Source organism: Labeo rohita, chromosome 4 (genome assembly GCF_022985175.1).
Source record: "Labeo rohita strain BAU-BD-2019 chromosome 4, IGBB_LRoh.1.0, whole genome shotgun sequence".
Classification (NCBI taxonomy): domain Eukaryota; kingdom Metazoa; phylum Chordata; class Actinopteri; order Cypriniformes; family Cyprinidae; genus Labeo; species Labeo rohita.
This window is the reverse complement of record NC_066872.1, coordinates 17,762,144-17,779,882: the sequence shown is the minus strand read 5'-3', so window position 1 is coordinate 17,779,882 and position 17,739 is coordinate 17,762,144. Positions and strand designations below refer to the sequence as shown.

At 36.1% G+C, this 17,739-nt stretch overlaps 1 protein-coding gene across 7 annotated transcripts in view; it reads right to left on the bottom strand.

Moving 5' to 3' along the window:
- The window catches only part of LOC127164156 (NACHT, LRR and PYD domains-containing protein 12), a 156,095-nt gene that overhangs the window by 32,298 nt on the left and 106,058 nt on the right, over positions 1-17,739 (bottom strand). For 2 of the 7 annotated variants that reach the window (XM_051107913.1, XM_051107906.1), the window contains exons 1-3: positions 13,005-13,258; positions 4,272-4,543; positions 475-627 (exon numbers count right to left, since the gene is read on the bottom strand). In XM_051107913.1, coding sequence (XP_050963870.1) covers positions 475-627; positions 4,272-4,527 — 409 coding nt within the window. In that variant the 5' untranslated portion in view covers positions 4,528-4,543; positions 13,005-13,258. Of the gene's footprint in view, positions 1-474; positions 628-4,271; positions 4,544-13,004; positions 13,259-17,739 lie in introns of those variants that run through there. The other 5 variants (XM_051107908.1, XM_051107911.1, XM_051107909.1 and 2 more) reach the window with 5 other exon arrangements.

Sequence of the window (17,739 nt, the reverse complement as noted above, 5' to 3'; positions counted from 1 at the left end):
ACAGTGCTGTGATCTTTGTTTGAAACTATTTTTATTGGCAAAATTTAGCAAAAACAAGCAACATTATGTCTAAAATGTAAGTCACTTATTGCTTTACTGAACATGTATATAATGATTATTAAATGTGTTATGGTGATATCTGCAGTACAAACGATACTCTTTGTGTAATATAGAGTAAATTAACTATATTAAATTATATAAATATAAAAAGAATACAGAAGCATTTTTGCCATCTACAATTTATAATGCCTGGTATTTTTTTTAGTATTTAGTATTATTACTTTGTTATATTACACCACCAAAAGAAACAATGCATAAAGAATGAAATAAATATAAGATACAGATAAGTGAGATATTATTCCAGAACATGGATCATGTAGGTCCTATTAGAATTACAATGAGGTTGTAACATTATGAGTCTTTACTTAAATGTTAGTATTAGTAATGTGTCTTTTCATTGTGATGTAAATATACCATTTCCTGCAGCATTTGGGGCATAAATGGTTACTGGTCCTGCGAAGGTGTTTGCAGTCAGTACAGGAGCATTAACACTTGCACCTGTTTCAGCTTTCATATCTACATTGACTCCAGTCGGGGCATCTCTCGTCTGGACTGGAGTATAGTGTACTGAAAGGGAAGGTTTGAAACAGATTTTTAAACAGATTTACTTGCATTTCAACATCATATTTAAAGGAGTCAGTATTCATATGTTTGATAATGATTGTCTACACACGGATTCATGACCCTAGCTCTGAGTCTTACTGTTATGTTAAAGTTGCTTCACCTTGTTTGTCTCTGTTTCTCTTCTGTCTCTGAGCATCTGTGTTGATTTGTGTTGATGAATAAAGAATGATAAAACACAAACGAAAGCTACAGATAAATATTAAGTGAGATATTGTTCCATAGCACTAAAAAGTGTCTTAACTAGATGTTTTGAACTTCAGACCTTTCTAACAGCAACAGCAACTGTAAAATGTATTACTGTTTTGCAGAGATGTCGACCCGAGCCACATGACTCGAGACTCAACTCGGACTCGAGTCGCAAATTTGAGAACTTGTGATTTGACTTGACATAATAAAGGAAGACTTGCGACTCGACTTAGACTTTGACAACAATGACTTGAGATTTGACTTGGACTTGAGCCCTGTGACTTGGCTGTGACTCAGAAGTCATTATGGCTAATTTTATTTAAAAAAAAAAAAAAAAGGTTCTGATCAGTAGGCTGCAGGGGCAGATCTACCAGGGTGGCACGGGGTGGCAGCTGCCACCCTAAAAAAAAAGCTGTGCCACCTCACCTGCCACCCCAGAATTATGACTCAATAAAATATAAATGTAAGTAGTGTTTCATGTGCTACTTTTCGTAACACAAAATAATGGCAAACACGTCTTTCAATTAACTGTGCCCAGTGTAGTCGGTTTCATTAACAAATGACATATGAACCGGTTCTTTTTGAGTCAGAAACACAAAGCGTGGCCCACTTCACTAACAAATTGTTTATACATTTGTTCATGAATCAGATAATTACTGCTTCACGGGTAACTCAAAAGTCCTCTGAGAAATCTAATCCCGTCCAGATTTGTCTGAAATTCATTTCGTAATTTTTTGATCATCTGACTCTCAGACCGCCCGTTTCACTTTCATCATGGATATAGGCCTTTTTGTCATGTCTGACGAAACAATAACATGAAAACAATAGGAAGATGTCGAACACGGAAACTAATAGAAGAGTTAGGTAAGAATCTAGTCGTATTGGAGTTTCTAGTCGATTGTTAACATAGGCCTAATATAACTGATTTTAGTTATTTTTCTTCATTGCTGTATTATACATCTGTATCTGTAATTTAAATAATGTTGTATACTATCATACACATTGAGCTACAAAAATAATTCCTGAATCTCTTCTGTTGCAGTGTTGTAGTGTTATTGATCTCATGAGTGTTCACTGGCAGAAAAGTCATCTGTGTATTTGAATTGTGTGTAAGAATTTAAGAATTTAACACCTGCAATAAGTAGATTTAAAAAAAGTTTAAAAAAGACAAATTCATGCTGGATTGTCCTAAAGTCTTGTTTAAAAACATTAATAGTTTGGTCAGATGTTCTAGATGTTTGCTAAAGGGTTGCTAAGATATTTTGGGTGGTTGCTAGGGTCTTGCTATGCAGTTGCTGGGTGTTGCTAGACTATATGGTTGATATTGTGTTGTGGGTGATTACAGACATTCCCACCTCTGTTATTAAAAGAAAATCCAACATTGTTTTGAAAAATGATCCAGTTTCAGTGCTTTGATATTGTATTTCTTTCTAATGTTAGGAAATTCAAAAGTTTTTGTTGCTCTTAAACTTGCATTAAAACATGATTTATACCATCTAAAGTAGTCTATGTCATTTTAATGCCATAGCTGCATGTTTTCTTTAGTGACACAAGCTCGGAAACATTTATAACCTGTTGAAATTTTTTATGTTGTGTATTGACTTGTTGCCATGATGGATATTGAAAAGTAATTTTTTTTTTTTTTTTTTTTATTTTAAACAGTATAGATGATTACCTAATGGTAATACAATATTTGTGAACACAACTGTATATGACAGACAATACAAAGATCCCCCAAAACTATGCATGGGGGCTTGCTTTGGTGTTGCCACCACTCATGCCACCCCTTTGCCACCCTAAAAATTATTTTCTAGATCCGCCCCTGGTAGGCTGGTTACTGAAGCGTATGATCACACTGGATGATTAGCGCAGCTTTTGGCTCTGAGCCAAAGACAGTAAGTGAGTGATTCTTAGTGTTTGCATCCACATAATGTTTAGGATATTTAATCTTTTAGACATTTAAAATGCACATAATCACTATAAACCACTTATAATAATAATAAGAAGAAGAAGAATAAACACTGATGTACAGTATATTGAAACAGCAGTAACCTAATAATAGGCTTAACCTTTCACACATAATTAGATTTTTTTTTTTTCACGTCGAAAGCTTGCATGTTGCCAACATATAAAATTCACTCTATTCTTCCTGTTTACCAGCCACTCACTCGCATGTCTTTCAGAAGAAATTGAAGCGTGCTGTAAATCTGACAGGTTACTACGATACTGACTGAATGCTCTTGGCACATAGTATATGTTCATCAAGTACTTTCACGTCAAATGAAAATGCTAAATCCCAGCCTCCACCCATGCAGAAGGACCAGTACTTGCACAGAAACCTATACCATAGTAGCCAGAAAGAAATGCAAATTTTAAAGAAAAACGTCAGACGTACTTAGACGTACTTTTGCATCTGAACTCTTCATATACATATATATTTAAACATTTGCAGCATATAAACAATGTAAAAAAATCTTGAATAATGTAATGTGATTTATACAGTAAAGTTTGTGCAGGATCTAGAATTAAACCATATGCTTTTACTGTTGTAGCATTTACTTTTGCACCTGTTTCAGTATTTAGATCAACTCTGACAGTCTGAGCACAGCTGATTATCTTGACTGGAAGAGAGATGAAAATATTTAGCACTTTTTTTTTACATTTCATGTTTGACATAATACAGTGTTTCCCCTACCATTATATTAGGGGGGCGCCCCGCCCCCCCAACGGCACCCCCCGCCCCCCTTGAAGGTCAAGTTAATTTTATTTTATTTTCGTCGAATAACGACAGAAGTAATTTATATATAACAGGTCTGTGCTTTTTTCTTTTATTAAACTAAATAGCATTATGTTATCTATACGATGGCATGTAATTTCTGTCTCAACGTTTGCGCGTTTACAATTGTCCTCCGTATCGCGCACGGCGGAGTTCCGCCCCGATGCGCGCGCACACACACACCCACCAGCGGACAGAGACCGCGCGTCGGAGAGTATGTCGCAGCAGGCAAAAATATCCTCGTTTTTTAAACGCTCCCAAGGTGGTGACGATGACAGCACGTGTTCTGCTGCGAGCAGCAGCCGGTGTAGCTTTCCTACTCCGAATCAAAGTACAGAAAAGAGCCCAAGTGCTGCATGTCCTGCCCCTGACAAGCAGCAAAAGTCTAGCCACCACAGAACGACTGGTTTTGAATAGCTTGGCTGTCAGAGGGGAAATACTCCCCCTGGCTGTACAAGACTGATCTTGGTAAGTAAGTAAATACACACATGCATGAATGAACATAATTGATAAATAAATTTTAATTAATAGCTAGCTAGTTAGTTATATAGACAGACAGACAGACAGATAGATAGATGATAGTTAGATAGATACACTGATACATTTAGAATACAGTCTTTATTACCTTTGGTGTGTTTGTTCTCTAACTGTTCAGCAAGATGGTTCTGGTTCATCTTTTTCAGGATATCCAGTGTGATCTTCACAGCTCTTTCTGGTCCAAAACGATCCAGCATCTGATCTACTGTGTCAGTTGCATCTGCTTTCTCCAGTACAGAAACTGGAATAGGTCCATCTTCTCTTAAGTAGCTCTTAAATCTCTTCAATTCTTTTTCTTCCAGATCATCCAGTGTGTCATTAAGCAGTTGTTTAACAGATGCCATTGTTCTTCACTGACTGCTGTTGAACATGAGGAAAATGTTTTACAATAGTCCACTCTTACTGGACACTCACTAAATAGGGCCTGAAACTGTATTTTTCAAAAAATGATAACCACCAACCTCAGGAGATCATTTTTTAATTTAAGTATTTATAACACTATTTCCTCTAGACCAGATGAAATTTCACCATTTGGATGATCATTAATTTCCTTCTGTTAAATCCATATGATAAATCCAAATTAGATTTTGAGACTTTAGCCAGGATTTCACAGAGAAGGTCACATATGCGTCTGGAAGACTGTATTTTAAAGTTTTAAAGGAAAACCAGTCTCCTGTTGGCTTATATCAAAATTATTTTTGATAATTTTGATATAAGCCAACATATTGACATTTTTCTTTGCAAATCCTCATTTTGTACTCAATTTGTGACTGGTGTTTTGTTCTCTCCTCTGCACTTCTGCACTATTCTGAACCTGCATATGACAGTTAGCAGAAGCTAGAGATGACTGTTTATAAAGTTTTAAATATGGACATTTTTGTTACAAAAATGCATGTATTTGCTTCAGGAGGCCTATATTTACCCCTCCGAACTGTGTGGGACACTTTTTATGATGGATGGATTCACTTTATTGGATTTCTTTTGGACTATTGAAAATTAAACACCCATTTACTGCCATTATAAAGCTTGCAAGAGCCAGGAAATTTTTTAATAAAACTCTCATTGGATTTGTTTAAAAGTCAACTACACCTAGGATGCCTTTAGGATGAGTAAATCATGGGCTAATTTTTGGGTAAACTATTCCTTTAAAAACATTTGTGACACATTTTCAGTCTGGTTTTAGAGAACTGAAATCTGCTTTGTAAAGACCAGGACACACCACATCCTGTCAGCTCATGTTAGTAGCAGTTTGCACAATTCAACATGTTCGGGGTCGTCAGTGCGAGTGATTTGGCTCTGATTGGATGCTCAGTTTAGAGAGAAAGTCAGTGCCCGAGAATCAAGTGAAAGTGATGAAAATGAGCAATTCAAAATGGCACCGGCAGAAAGCTGGTCTAATATTAAGTTATCTTACCTGAGCATTCAAATTAACAATTATTGTCATAACAACATGAGCTGCAGAAAATAAAGTTATCAATATAACTGATATTCAAAATGGTAAGCAAGCACTGCTTTGTTTACATGTTGTATATCTGCATATATCTCATATATCCTTGTTTTGGTTTTTCCTTTTTAAAGACGGATATAGACTATGGATACCTGGACACTTGAGAGCGCATACACACAACAGGAAATAAGATCTCATGAGAGGTCGCAGAAACCTTTCCCACTAAACATTAACAATAATTAGATATTACATTACAATTTGGTAGTAAAACACAAGTGTTGCTTATTTTATTGATGCAAAGATGAGTATGTTTATTTTGTACAACATTTGCAACTGCTTTTAATCACTTAATTAGAAGCACCACAAATTACTAAACTGTCATCTGTTAGACACTACTGAACAGATATTTAGAAGTTTATTTTAAAATGCAAAGTACTGACAAAAGTAAAAAAAAAAAAAAAAACTGTAAACACTTGCCTATTTACAACACTACAAGTGTGTCCCATATGACACAGTAATGAAGAGTTGTACACACACTTGTGCTCAAGTGCAAAGACTGCAAGTGTGGGTATTTGGACAAGCCCTGAGAATCTGTAAGCACTTCCTATTTCATGTTAGTCGTAAATATGGGAGATTTTATCTGTTTTTATCTGCTGCTATGCTGTATTGTTGAGATGAGTTTGTTCATGTAGAATAGTCCTCTCTTTGCAAGAAAACTCTCAGCTTTCAAGATTAGACTTTATTGGTCTATTCAACAAAGCTGAGATGCAGCTGTACCAGTTAAGTTGAGTTGATGCTTCAAAAACCACACACACACTGTGACTGTAATCCATACAACCCCACTGGATAAAGCAATGTCTTTTGAAATGAAAATACTCATAATTTACACTTTTTAAAAATGATTAACTATTGCTTCCAACCAACTGTCATACAGGCATGAATTTTTCTTAAATATCCTTACGTTTATCTGAGGAAACAAAGTTCAAAAGACATATACTTTTGTCCACCGTGCTTTTCAATGCAGAAGTAAACAGTGTTCAGCTAAATAAAAATTACCCTAGTAAAACATAATAGATTTAATATACTAAGTATAGTTCAGGTTTATTCATATATTTCCTAACATATCGCTTGAGACTTACTGATATAAAACTTTTTATTAAGCCTAAAATATGTTTTAATGTCACTGTTGATGACGATCTTTAATTATTTTGCATTTAAAGACTGATATTATTTAAAGTGCACCTAAAGTATACTTGCAGTAGTTCCACTTTAGCATAATCAAACATAAGTATATCTTTGGTTGGACTTCAGCACTACTTCTGCACAATTAAAGTGCACAAAGTAAAAAAAATTAGTTGTTCCAATTTAGCGGATTTTAAATATACTAGTTTAGTATACTAAAAGTTCAACTGCAGGGTATTTTTATTTTGTACATAAGATGTAAATACTGTATATTTTATTTTGTATAAGTTGTAAATACTGTAATGTATTTAAAATAAATTTTACATTTTAGTATATTTATTTTTCACTAGGTTATCTTCAATATTTAAACAGTTGTTAATAAGAACATCTTTTGTGTAGAATATGTACAGTAATGTAACACCCTTGAAGGTTTATACCATCTGACAGCAAACCACATGATTGCAGCTGAGTGCATATTGTAGGGTATCGGAGCAAATCAGACAATTGAAGATCAGATCAGAACAGTGTTGAAACAAAGAGCTCAATTCCACAAAGAGGCCCAACAACATGGAGGATTGTAAATCAGATATCCTGCCACCACAAGTCTGAAGTGAGTCTAACTAACTAGCAGCATTAAAACAAAACAACACTTATGGACACTTATTGATAATTCCAACTCAGGAAGGGGATTGTCAAATTTGGGGCAAGTAACATTACATTAATGGTCAAGACAGACAACATCATGACAACCACAAATAAGCTATGAGGATAACTACTAGTTAAATACTTCCTCAGACTGACTTCCCCCACCTCAGAGTCAGAGACCTTTTGACCTTTGATCCTCCCAGAACACGTCCTCACATTCACAGAATGACAGAGACTGTGTTTTACATATGTAGATGCACCAAAATGATGCTAAAAGGACTTAGAAATAATTATCTGTCCACTGCATTACTCCATATCATGTATGTAACCCTCATGTTTTAATCACTCACTGTCAATGTCATTTTCAATGATTACTGAATAGTTTATAGGTTTATTTTCGTGTTTAGTGTGTGTTTGAAAATCTCTCCTTAAAACATTTCTATCAATCAATTCTTTGTAAGACGTATTATAATCTTGTTACAGAAATCATGATTAAATTATACTCTGCAAGAGCAGGAAAATTCAGACTATGTGACTAATAAGATAAAAGTATGTACTGGGAGGAGAAACATAGCAACACCACGAGCAAAGACAATGTCTAATTGGTCAAGACACCATTTGGGATGTGTCCAACAGCCCAGTTTAAAAACTCAGGACACCAACAAATTTTTGCCCTGCTTTTTGCTTGTTGGGCTTCCTGGCCTGCATGCCTGCTGCTCCTCTAACATCATGAGCAGAAAACCCGTCTAATCTCATCACACTTTTCTTCTTTCTTTCTTTAGGTTGTTTTTCTTTCTGTTCAGAGTTTCGTGTTCTAATTTAAGTTAAGTTAAGGCTCTGAGTCCGACCTCGACTGTGTCCACCTCAAAACTTCAACCAGCCCACAACTCCACACACATAAGTTAACAACCAAGACGTCACTCCAGTCGACTACTAGACCTCCAGCGAGTCAACAACCTAGGAAGCCTCCTTTCAGCAGACGACACCACACAAAATGAAATCCCAATAAACACAGGCAACACAAGTAAACCTTTCAGATTCTAGCTGAACTGGTGCATTTAATGTAAAGTTTAACAGCCTCATTAAGACGGAGTTCAGATTTTATGCATTTAATACTGTGTGGATTTTCCCCCATGGTATTGAAAATGGTACTGAATATGTATATTTTTAAGTTATAGTACTGAATTCAGAAGGTCCAGTATGGTGACAACACTGGACTCAGGATAATCATAAGCTCTGCTTTGTGTTCCTGTGTTTGAGATCATTTCTAGCAGTCAAATGATCCATGAAACTGTCCAAAACTGTCTGCAGATGCCACAAAGCTGTTGAGTGATAGTTTCTCTCTCAAGGAGTAAAGAGCGCATGATAAGAAAGACTGTTTGAGAATCAAACATTAAATAAATAGGCACATATTGAGTCAGTCACTCAAGAATACTAACATTCAGTATCATCTCTAAATAACAGTTAAAGCTCTAAATATGCAGAGGATGAGCAATTGAAGATTATGTAACTATTGGTCTAATCACACAAAATGACTTAGTAGCAACAGATATTACTAATTTAACGGACAAGGTAATTTACCAAACATAATCAAAGGGCAATAATACTGGTTAATCTGTATGCAGCATCAAAGTTGACAGATTACCGATCGGTTACAATGTAAATCGTAATGTGTAACTTGGTATTTGCATAATCTATCATAATTTAGCGCATCATAATTTAACATCCTCTCATGAGATCACACATATATCATTACATGTCTGTGCTCGCCCATACAAACGTACAAAGTCAAATAATACACTTAAAACATGGTTAAAAATATATAGAAATAGAAGAAAACTTACTTTCGGGTCATGTACTAACACTCTGAACACCAAAACACCAACGAACATCCAAATTACAGGCAGGAAGAAACTTCTAGGTACAGCTCATCTAGTTGCATATCTCTGCCGTCTTAGATTTCCGGTCAAGCGAGTGTGTGCGTAGATGTTTCCTGTTTTGCTAAAGGCCCATGTAGAGAACCCGTGGTCGTTTCTCAATACCAAGTACGCAAAGTTCGGACTTGCGTCCTTTGTAGTTCGGACTTGGTAGTTTGACTTGGGAGTACGAACTCCTGAGGAGTTCAAGTCGTGTAATTCTGCAAATGGAACAACAGTGTACTTGATAACGTCTGTCAGCTCGCCGTTTCTACTCCGGTTATCTTCACTGTATGTATTTACAATAAGACGAAATATGACATCAGCCACCACTGCCTCCTTTCGTTTTCATTTAACCATATTAATAGCTGCAAAAATGTAGTTCAGGGAATGTACAACATTACAGTGAAACGAAATATTATATCAAACAGCATTGCCTTTTTTCTGTTTATGCATCTAAACATATTAATAGCGAAATGTGGTTTACACGCAACGTGTACACGCATTACAATAAAACAAAGTGATATCAAACACCGCTGCCTCTTTGTTTTCTTCAAAATATAAACCACAACCCTCTTTTCGTACTCATTTAAAAAAATAAAACATTAATATGTGATTTAGACAATATGTGCACTGTGTATAATACATCTTTACTTTAAATATAATAAAATGAAACATGACAAGCACAACTCTGCCTTTTTTGTTAAATGTCAGTTTTAATGAACAATATTAGCCATTATAAAAGTACAAGTATAAAGTATAAGAGACGTATGTAATCGGAAATGAAGACAAAAGCAAAAAATTCAGTCAAATGCATGCTAAAAAGTCAGCGTTGATTTAGGATTGATAAATAATTTATGAAGCATACCCTGATAGCACACGTACATCACAGAGACGTCTATTTGACGTCTGCATTTACATCTGCAAGACGTATTTTTCACGTAGTTTGCTCATCTGCAATACGTCTATTGGACGTTTCCTATCAGATGTCAAATAGACGTCTATTAGATGTCTTTAAGATGTTTATAATTTGGAATGTATGTAAAACTGACATCTTACAGACGTCTGCCAGACGTTTGTACACAGCAGATGCTTTCCAGATCAAGAGATCTTTAACAGACATCTTGCAGACGTACGTGTGCTATCTGGGAACTTTGTCCTAAGGCAAAACGATATGCCCTAGAATAAATAATAGATTCACGAGACCAAAAATTAGCTGTTAGATTTACCTAAAACGAAGTATACCTTTTGTTTAACCACTACAGAGACATCAGGACCAGCGGCAAACATTAGGACTAGCCGTGGTGAGGCTCTCTCTGCGGGATACATGAGCACTGAGCACCCTGTGTTCGCCTGGAACTCACATCTCCGAAATCGGCGAAACAAATTTTCAAATAGGCGCGGTCTCTGTAAATAAACCGCAGATTTGAGTTTAAACAATGACATTCTCACCTGAAATACTATTAAAACTACATTTCATGACACAATAACAGTAATATTTTGGAAATTATGCGGGTTTTCGCCTCCGCCATTAACGCTCGCTGATTGGTGCGAAATGCATTCTGGGATACATAGCTGCCTCAAGTTCGCACCAGCGATGGGTCGTTCTTGAACGATTCGTTCATTTTGAACGAATCTTTAATGTGACTCGGGACGAACGAGTCGTCTCAGGGAGTGATTCGTTCAGTCGCGCATGCGCAACATCCTATTAGGTTCTGTACTGGAATTAGTTCACCTGTTTAGAGTCTTCTAAACGAGTCGTTCGTTCATCTTATGGGGCTGTCACGTGATGAACGAACGACTCAAACCCGAGGACTCCAGAGATGAACTAATCAATTCTCTTTCCGGCTCACACTACGTTGGTTAAGCTTATTGGGCTGTCACATGATAAACGAACGACTCAAACCCGAAAATTTGTCAGATAAAAGGTGAGGTGAGCGAATCATAGACTAAATACACAGGTAAACAATTAATTAATCTTTTCTGTTTCTTATAGCATTATAGTTTTGTTTCGTTTGAAGTGTGATCAACGTTTGTGTAAGCAGTAGATGTGTTAGGAAGGTAAAACGTAACATTTTAATTATATTTTGTTAAAATGAACGAAATGACTCGAAAAAAGATTTGTTCATTTTGCTGAACGAGACTCAAATGTCCGAGTCGGTAATATGATCCGAACTTCCCATCACTACTTCGCACAAGTCTCCTCTTGATGCATCCTTGATAAAAGGGGCGGAGCAAGAACACATCCGGGGATTTGAACGGTACTTGGCTAGATGTAAACTTTGAATTGAAACAGAACTTGGGCAACGACTGATGACGTTTCACAAGTCCACAAGAACACAAGTACAGACAAGAACGCATAAGAAACGGCTCGTGTTCAGCCCCCACAAAACGATACAAAACGTTTTTAAACAGAAACGGTGGTGCGTTGAACATCCTGTCCTGATGACGCGAGATGCAACTATGGCAGCTGAGAAGGCCATTCTTTGTGTTCTTTTTGAAGAATTTTCGGAGCCTCATGAAATCGGTATAAATACGCGTTTAATACTGCAAAATAGGCTCGATGTTATAGTCACTGCCCTTGCCATCCAGAGTAAAAGAGAACATCCCAGTCGAGTGAAGGGATTTGTGGAAACTGTCCCAGACAGCAGCGGACTCTGTGCCGGATCCGTTTTCAAACCGGCAAATCCGCATAACAGTCACATCCGTTTCAGTGCTGTAACACGGACTCAGCCCGAGCCTGGGTTTCAGTGGGTGGGAACAACAGTCGCAGTGGAAACGAGCGATTCTGAAGCTGAATTCTGCATTTCTAGCAGTCAAATGATCCATGAATATTTTATTACTGCTTTTGACATTTCTATTTATTTGTAGGGGAAGAGAAATGATCTGCTGTAGTAATTAACTGGTGACTCTGAAACCACTGCAGAAATAAGTTTGTCTTTAGAAAGAGTTAAACCAGGACCTTTTCAGGAAAACAACTGAGACCAGTTTGACTCTGTGCTGAAACTCTGTTTACAGCTGCTTTATGTTTCTGATGTCCGCTTTGTCTTTATGTCTGTCTTTCAGCACATTCAGTTTTTAGCATTTTAAATCATTATGATACAAAGCTATTACACTTTTTCAATCTCACAGATCAACATTCAAAAGTGAACAAACTATATTTGTAAACACTTTATTTTTTACAAAGTAAGTTTCCTAAATTTCTGAGTTATTTGTATTTCTGTAACTCCATTATGTTTAACAATAACAGTAAAATCAAGTAAAACCATGTTAATGAAGTAGAAATGCTGCTCTTGATTTTTATTGAATGAGTCTGAGTTCATCATAAAGACACAGTATTAGATCAAAACTGTCTGCAGATGACACAAAGCTGTTGAGTGATAGTTTCTCTCTCAAAGAGTAAAGAGCACATGATAAGAAAGACTGTTTGAGAATCACAGACACACTAATAAACAGTAAAAACAATATCAGAATATGCAGCTTTCTGTGATTTACAGACAAAGACACACTTGATCATCTGTTTGATCACGATATAAAGAGATTTGAATGAAATCATCAAAATGACTTCAGCACAGCATTAGTCTCAGAAGCACAAAGTGACCAATGACACATCATAAGACAACACACATACCTAAAAAACAACTGGAGAAAGATGAAGCTCTCACCTCAGTGTTTGTACATCTGTCTTTTTCTTCCTCTGAACTGTTGTGTTGAACAGCAGCTTGGTTAAGGCTAGAAGGAATACAGCTCTAGCTAGTGGGCATGCGCACATTAATCTAACATTATTTTTGTCACACTGTCCAACACAGTTTTTGTATTATATAAATGGCTACGTTTAGGGTTGGGGTAGAGGTAGACGTTAAAAAACACAATCCAATAGGTAGAACAGTTCCTTTCATTGTTATAGTTTCCGGTCAGAGCTTATCTAGCCACAACCCAGCAGCTCTGGAAAGAGGAAGAGGAAAAGGAAGAGATGTGAGAATAAGAAGACTGAAAATCAGTCATCTAAACTCTCATCCGCTTTGTTATTCAGTCAGTTAAAATGAAAGTTTCATTCTCAGGAAAGGCTGCTGAACTGACTTAGAAGTTGCTTTACAAGTTTGTGAATACACTTTCAATGTTGGAAGTCAAGTGTCAGTCCCAGATGTTGGAGAGGAAATGACACTGCTAGACTCTGACTCTAACTATATATCAATATACAGTGATCAACATTTGAAGCGGATCAAAAAAGTTCAAAGTTGTCCTATGACAAAAACGGGTATTGTTTTGGTTTTAGGACAACTTTGATGAATGAACCTGTATGAATGGCAATGCCCATAGTATGGGATGGTTGTGATTTATTAATGAACAATTCATCATAGATGTTTTATCAAAACATATTAATCACAGTTTCCAATCATTAATCGGGCATGACGAAACATTTGGGAAAAAGTGTTGTCATCAGTGTTCAAATTGAGGGGTGGCTGGGGGGGTCCTGGACCTCCCATAAGCATTAAGGGACCCCCCATATCACCCAAAAAACATACTTGGAGGGGGGGTCCCCTGGTTTTTCAATAAAAATATAATACTTAAAACATAAAACTAGTGAAACTTAAAAGATTCGATCGCTGTATTAAATTTAGACATGCTCACGTTAAATCATATTTTATTCGTACGCGTTTTTACAGCGTTGCTCATTATAACCAATCACACACGACTCTTGAGTTTAGAATGCAGTGGCCAATCAGAGGCGTTCAGAACAGTCATCGCTGAAACCTGGAGTTTGTTCAGACTGAACTCGCAAATTCCCTCATCATAAGGAACAAAGTGCAGATGTACGAACTATGTAAGTAAGAGATTTACACAACTGACACAATTTGAATACTTGTCATGATATTCCGACGCACATTTCATGATTTAAATGGGAGCACAAGCTGCATATGCACAATACTTCAGAGACCAGCTTTTTATTTTTAAAAAATGCAAAAATATCATACAAAAAAACACGTCACATTAAAAAATAAACAAAATCGGACAAGCTTGTCTCATAAAACACTACCACTGGACTGTACAAATTAAACAGAAATAATGTTAGCAGTATTTTCGTGCAGTTACTTTACTTTTCAATGTAGTCGTCATGTTAGATCAAATTGGAGCTGTTCAAATAAATGTATATTTTTCATCCCAGAGTTATTCGATAACTGGGTTACCATCTTAAACATGACATATCCTCTAGATTTGAGCGCATTGACTGAATAGCATTATTCTGTAGATAACATGGAACATGGAGATGAATCGTTGTGATCACTGCGCAATAATAAAAATAACATTAAAAATAAAAATGAAAACCGTATGTGTCTGTGTGTGTGAGTGTGTGTATATATATATATATATATATATACACACACACATATATTCCGAGTATTTCTCCAGCAGTAATCTCATCAGTTATCTCATGACTGTCACAACACCGACAACACAAACGGCTGTCTTACATGTTTCACGTTAAAATGGAAAATTACACATATGGTAGGGGATCGTCTAAGGTTAAACTGATTCTTTTAACTGATTAATATGTTTTGATAAAACATCTATGATGAATTGTTCATTAATAAATCACAACCATCCCGTGCTATGGGCACTGCCATTCATACAGGCTACAGCGGAAGTTATTTTACACAACTATTCGACACTTCCGGTTTCCGAACGCGTACCGTGAAAAAGGCCCGTTGATCTAGTTACACAAAATGACTAAAGGGCAAAGGGCAACCATGGCATCAAAACCTTGGTATGAACCAAAAAAACAACAACAACAAAAAACTGTTAATACACTTATGGTTGCTTCATTTTTACTATAGTAAAACCATGGTTAACTGTTGTACAAGTACAAGCACCTTTCCAAATACTTCAAAGTAGGTTTGCAGAAAATGAATTTTTTCAGGATTACAATCAAAAAATATTCTTTAATCAGCCAGAGGTGACTGAGACTTACTGGGGAAGATCTTCTGGCAACAAAGTAATGTCCATATGACAGCAGCTCAAAATAAAACATGTCATGTGTTCAGTACTAGTAATTATCTATTTTTATTGCCACACTAGAATCGAAGACTATCTTCATGGCAAAAACTGAGTTACAATAATACAAGAACGACATAAACAAAATAAAACCAAGCAAACACTACAGCAGTTAAAATGTTTGAAGTTATATAATACAAATTCTAAAAATTTCTGTTTTTTAATATTGCTAAAGTCTCTAGTCATGTGCTCACACACTATCCTTCAAGATTATTAAAGGGTAAGTTCAACAATTTTCAATCCAATTTGTATTGTTACAATTTTGGAAATACATGTAAAAGAACAATGTTTAATCTTTCTCAGAGATACCCAGTTTATTTGTCAGCAAAACTCAGCATTTTGTCATTTTGATGATCCAAAAAGTGTTTTTGCCATTTTGTCATTTCTTTTTCGTCATCCTGCAGAGTGTTGCTTACAAATAAAATCGGATAGGTACACATAACTCAGAGAAAGATTAAATATTGTTCATTTACAGATATTAGAAACACTGCAATAATACAAAGCAGGTTGAAAATCATCAAACTTACCCTTAAAGGCAATATATGGATAATATTTGTCACTTTTGTATGTCCAGTTGCCATCATCTGAAGTCTGTTGAGTGTTGTCATCATCTGAAGTCTTCACAAGTGAGGCTGGATCCAATCTGGAACTGGAGTAAACTCTAGTAACCTTGGGATGGGCATCCAGAGATAGAAACAGTAAAACAAAAGGAAAAAGATTAATATAGCAGCTGTTCATATTTCAGACAAAGGTGATTTATTTAAAGGAGAAGTCCACTTCCAAAACAAAGATTCACATATGATGTACTCACCCCATTGTCATCCAAGATGTTCATGTCTTTCTTTCTTCAGTCATAAAGAAATTGTTTTTTAAAGAAAACATTTTAGCATTTTTCTCCATATATTGGACTGATATGGTGCCCCGATTTTGAACTTCCAAAATGCAGTTTAAATGCAGCTTTAAACGATACCAAATGCAGCTGTAAACGATCCCAGCCGAGGAAGAAGGGTCTTATTAGCGAAACGATAGGTTATTTTCAAAAAATATATACAATTTAAATACTTTTTATTCTCAAACGCTCGTCTTGCCTTGCTATAGTTGAACTCTGTTTTCTGGCTTAAGACAGTTAGTGTATGTCGAAAAACTCAGACCGTATTTTGTCCCTCAATTTCAAAAATCATTTCAAAATCATCAGAAGTACCGACACAGTCTTTGCAAAGTGGACATGCAAAGATCAAACACCCTTAATAAAAAAGGTAAAACAGTGATATAGGATGATTTTGAAGTTGAGGGAGAACATGAAGTGGGAGTTTTTCAACATACCCTGACTGTCATGAACCGGAACAAAAACAGTCCAGGCAGAGTAAAACAAGACGAGCGTTTGACATTAAAAAGTATATAAATTGTTTGTAACCGATCGTTACGCTAGATAAGACCCTTCTTTCTCGACCGGGATCGTTCTCAACCACATTTGGGGTTGTTTGAAGCCGCATTTAAACTGCATTTTGGGAGTTCAAAATCGGGGCACCATATCAGTCCATTATATGGAGAAAAAAGCTGAAATGTTTTCCTCAAAAAACATAATTTCTTTACGACTGAAGAAAGAAAGACATGAACATCTTGGATGACAATGGGGTGAGTACATCATATGTGAATCTTTGTTTTGGAAGTGGACTTTTCCTTTAATCACATATAACTGCAGTGCAGTGCTATGAGATGTGTTAGGTTAATACTTGGCTAAAAATGTGTATTTCAATCTAATTTAAACTAAAAGATTGTGCCTGAACATTATCAGAAAGCCTATTTCAAAGTTAAGCAATAAAATACAAAAACACATTTCATATAATTTAAGTGGTTAGTTCAGCCAAAAATGAAAAGTGTCATTAATTACTCACCCTCATCTCATTCCAAAACCATAAGACCTTTGTTCATCTTCAGAACACAAATTAAGATATTTTTGATGAAATCCAGGAGCTATCTGACCCTGCATAGACAGCAAGGGTCCTACCACGGTCAAGACACAGAAAGGTAGTAAGGACATCTGTAAAATAGTCCATGTGACATTAGCGCTTCAACCGTACTTTCATGAACCTATAAGAATACTTTTGTGCAAAAAATAACAATATTCAACGATTTCTATTTATTTTCTTCTGGTACAGTTTGCCCCCATTATGGAGAGAGTAGTGGACATGAAAAAGTTAACGTGTTTTTGTCTCTGTCACGTGTTCATGGTGGAGAGTCACAGGTTTACGTGGGTGAGCAGGGAGCGATGTATTCTTTGTTGATCAACATAATACAATAAATCTTCATGC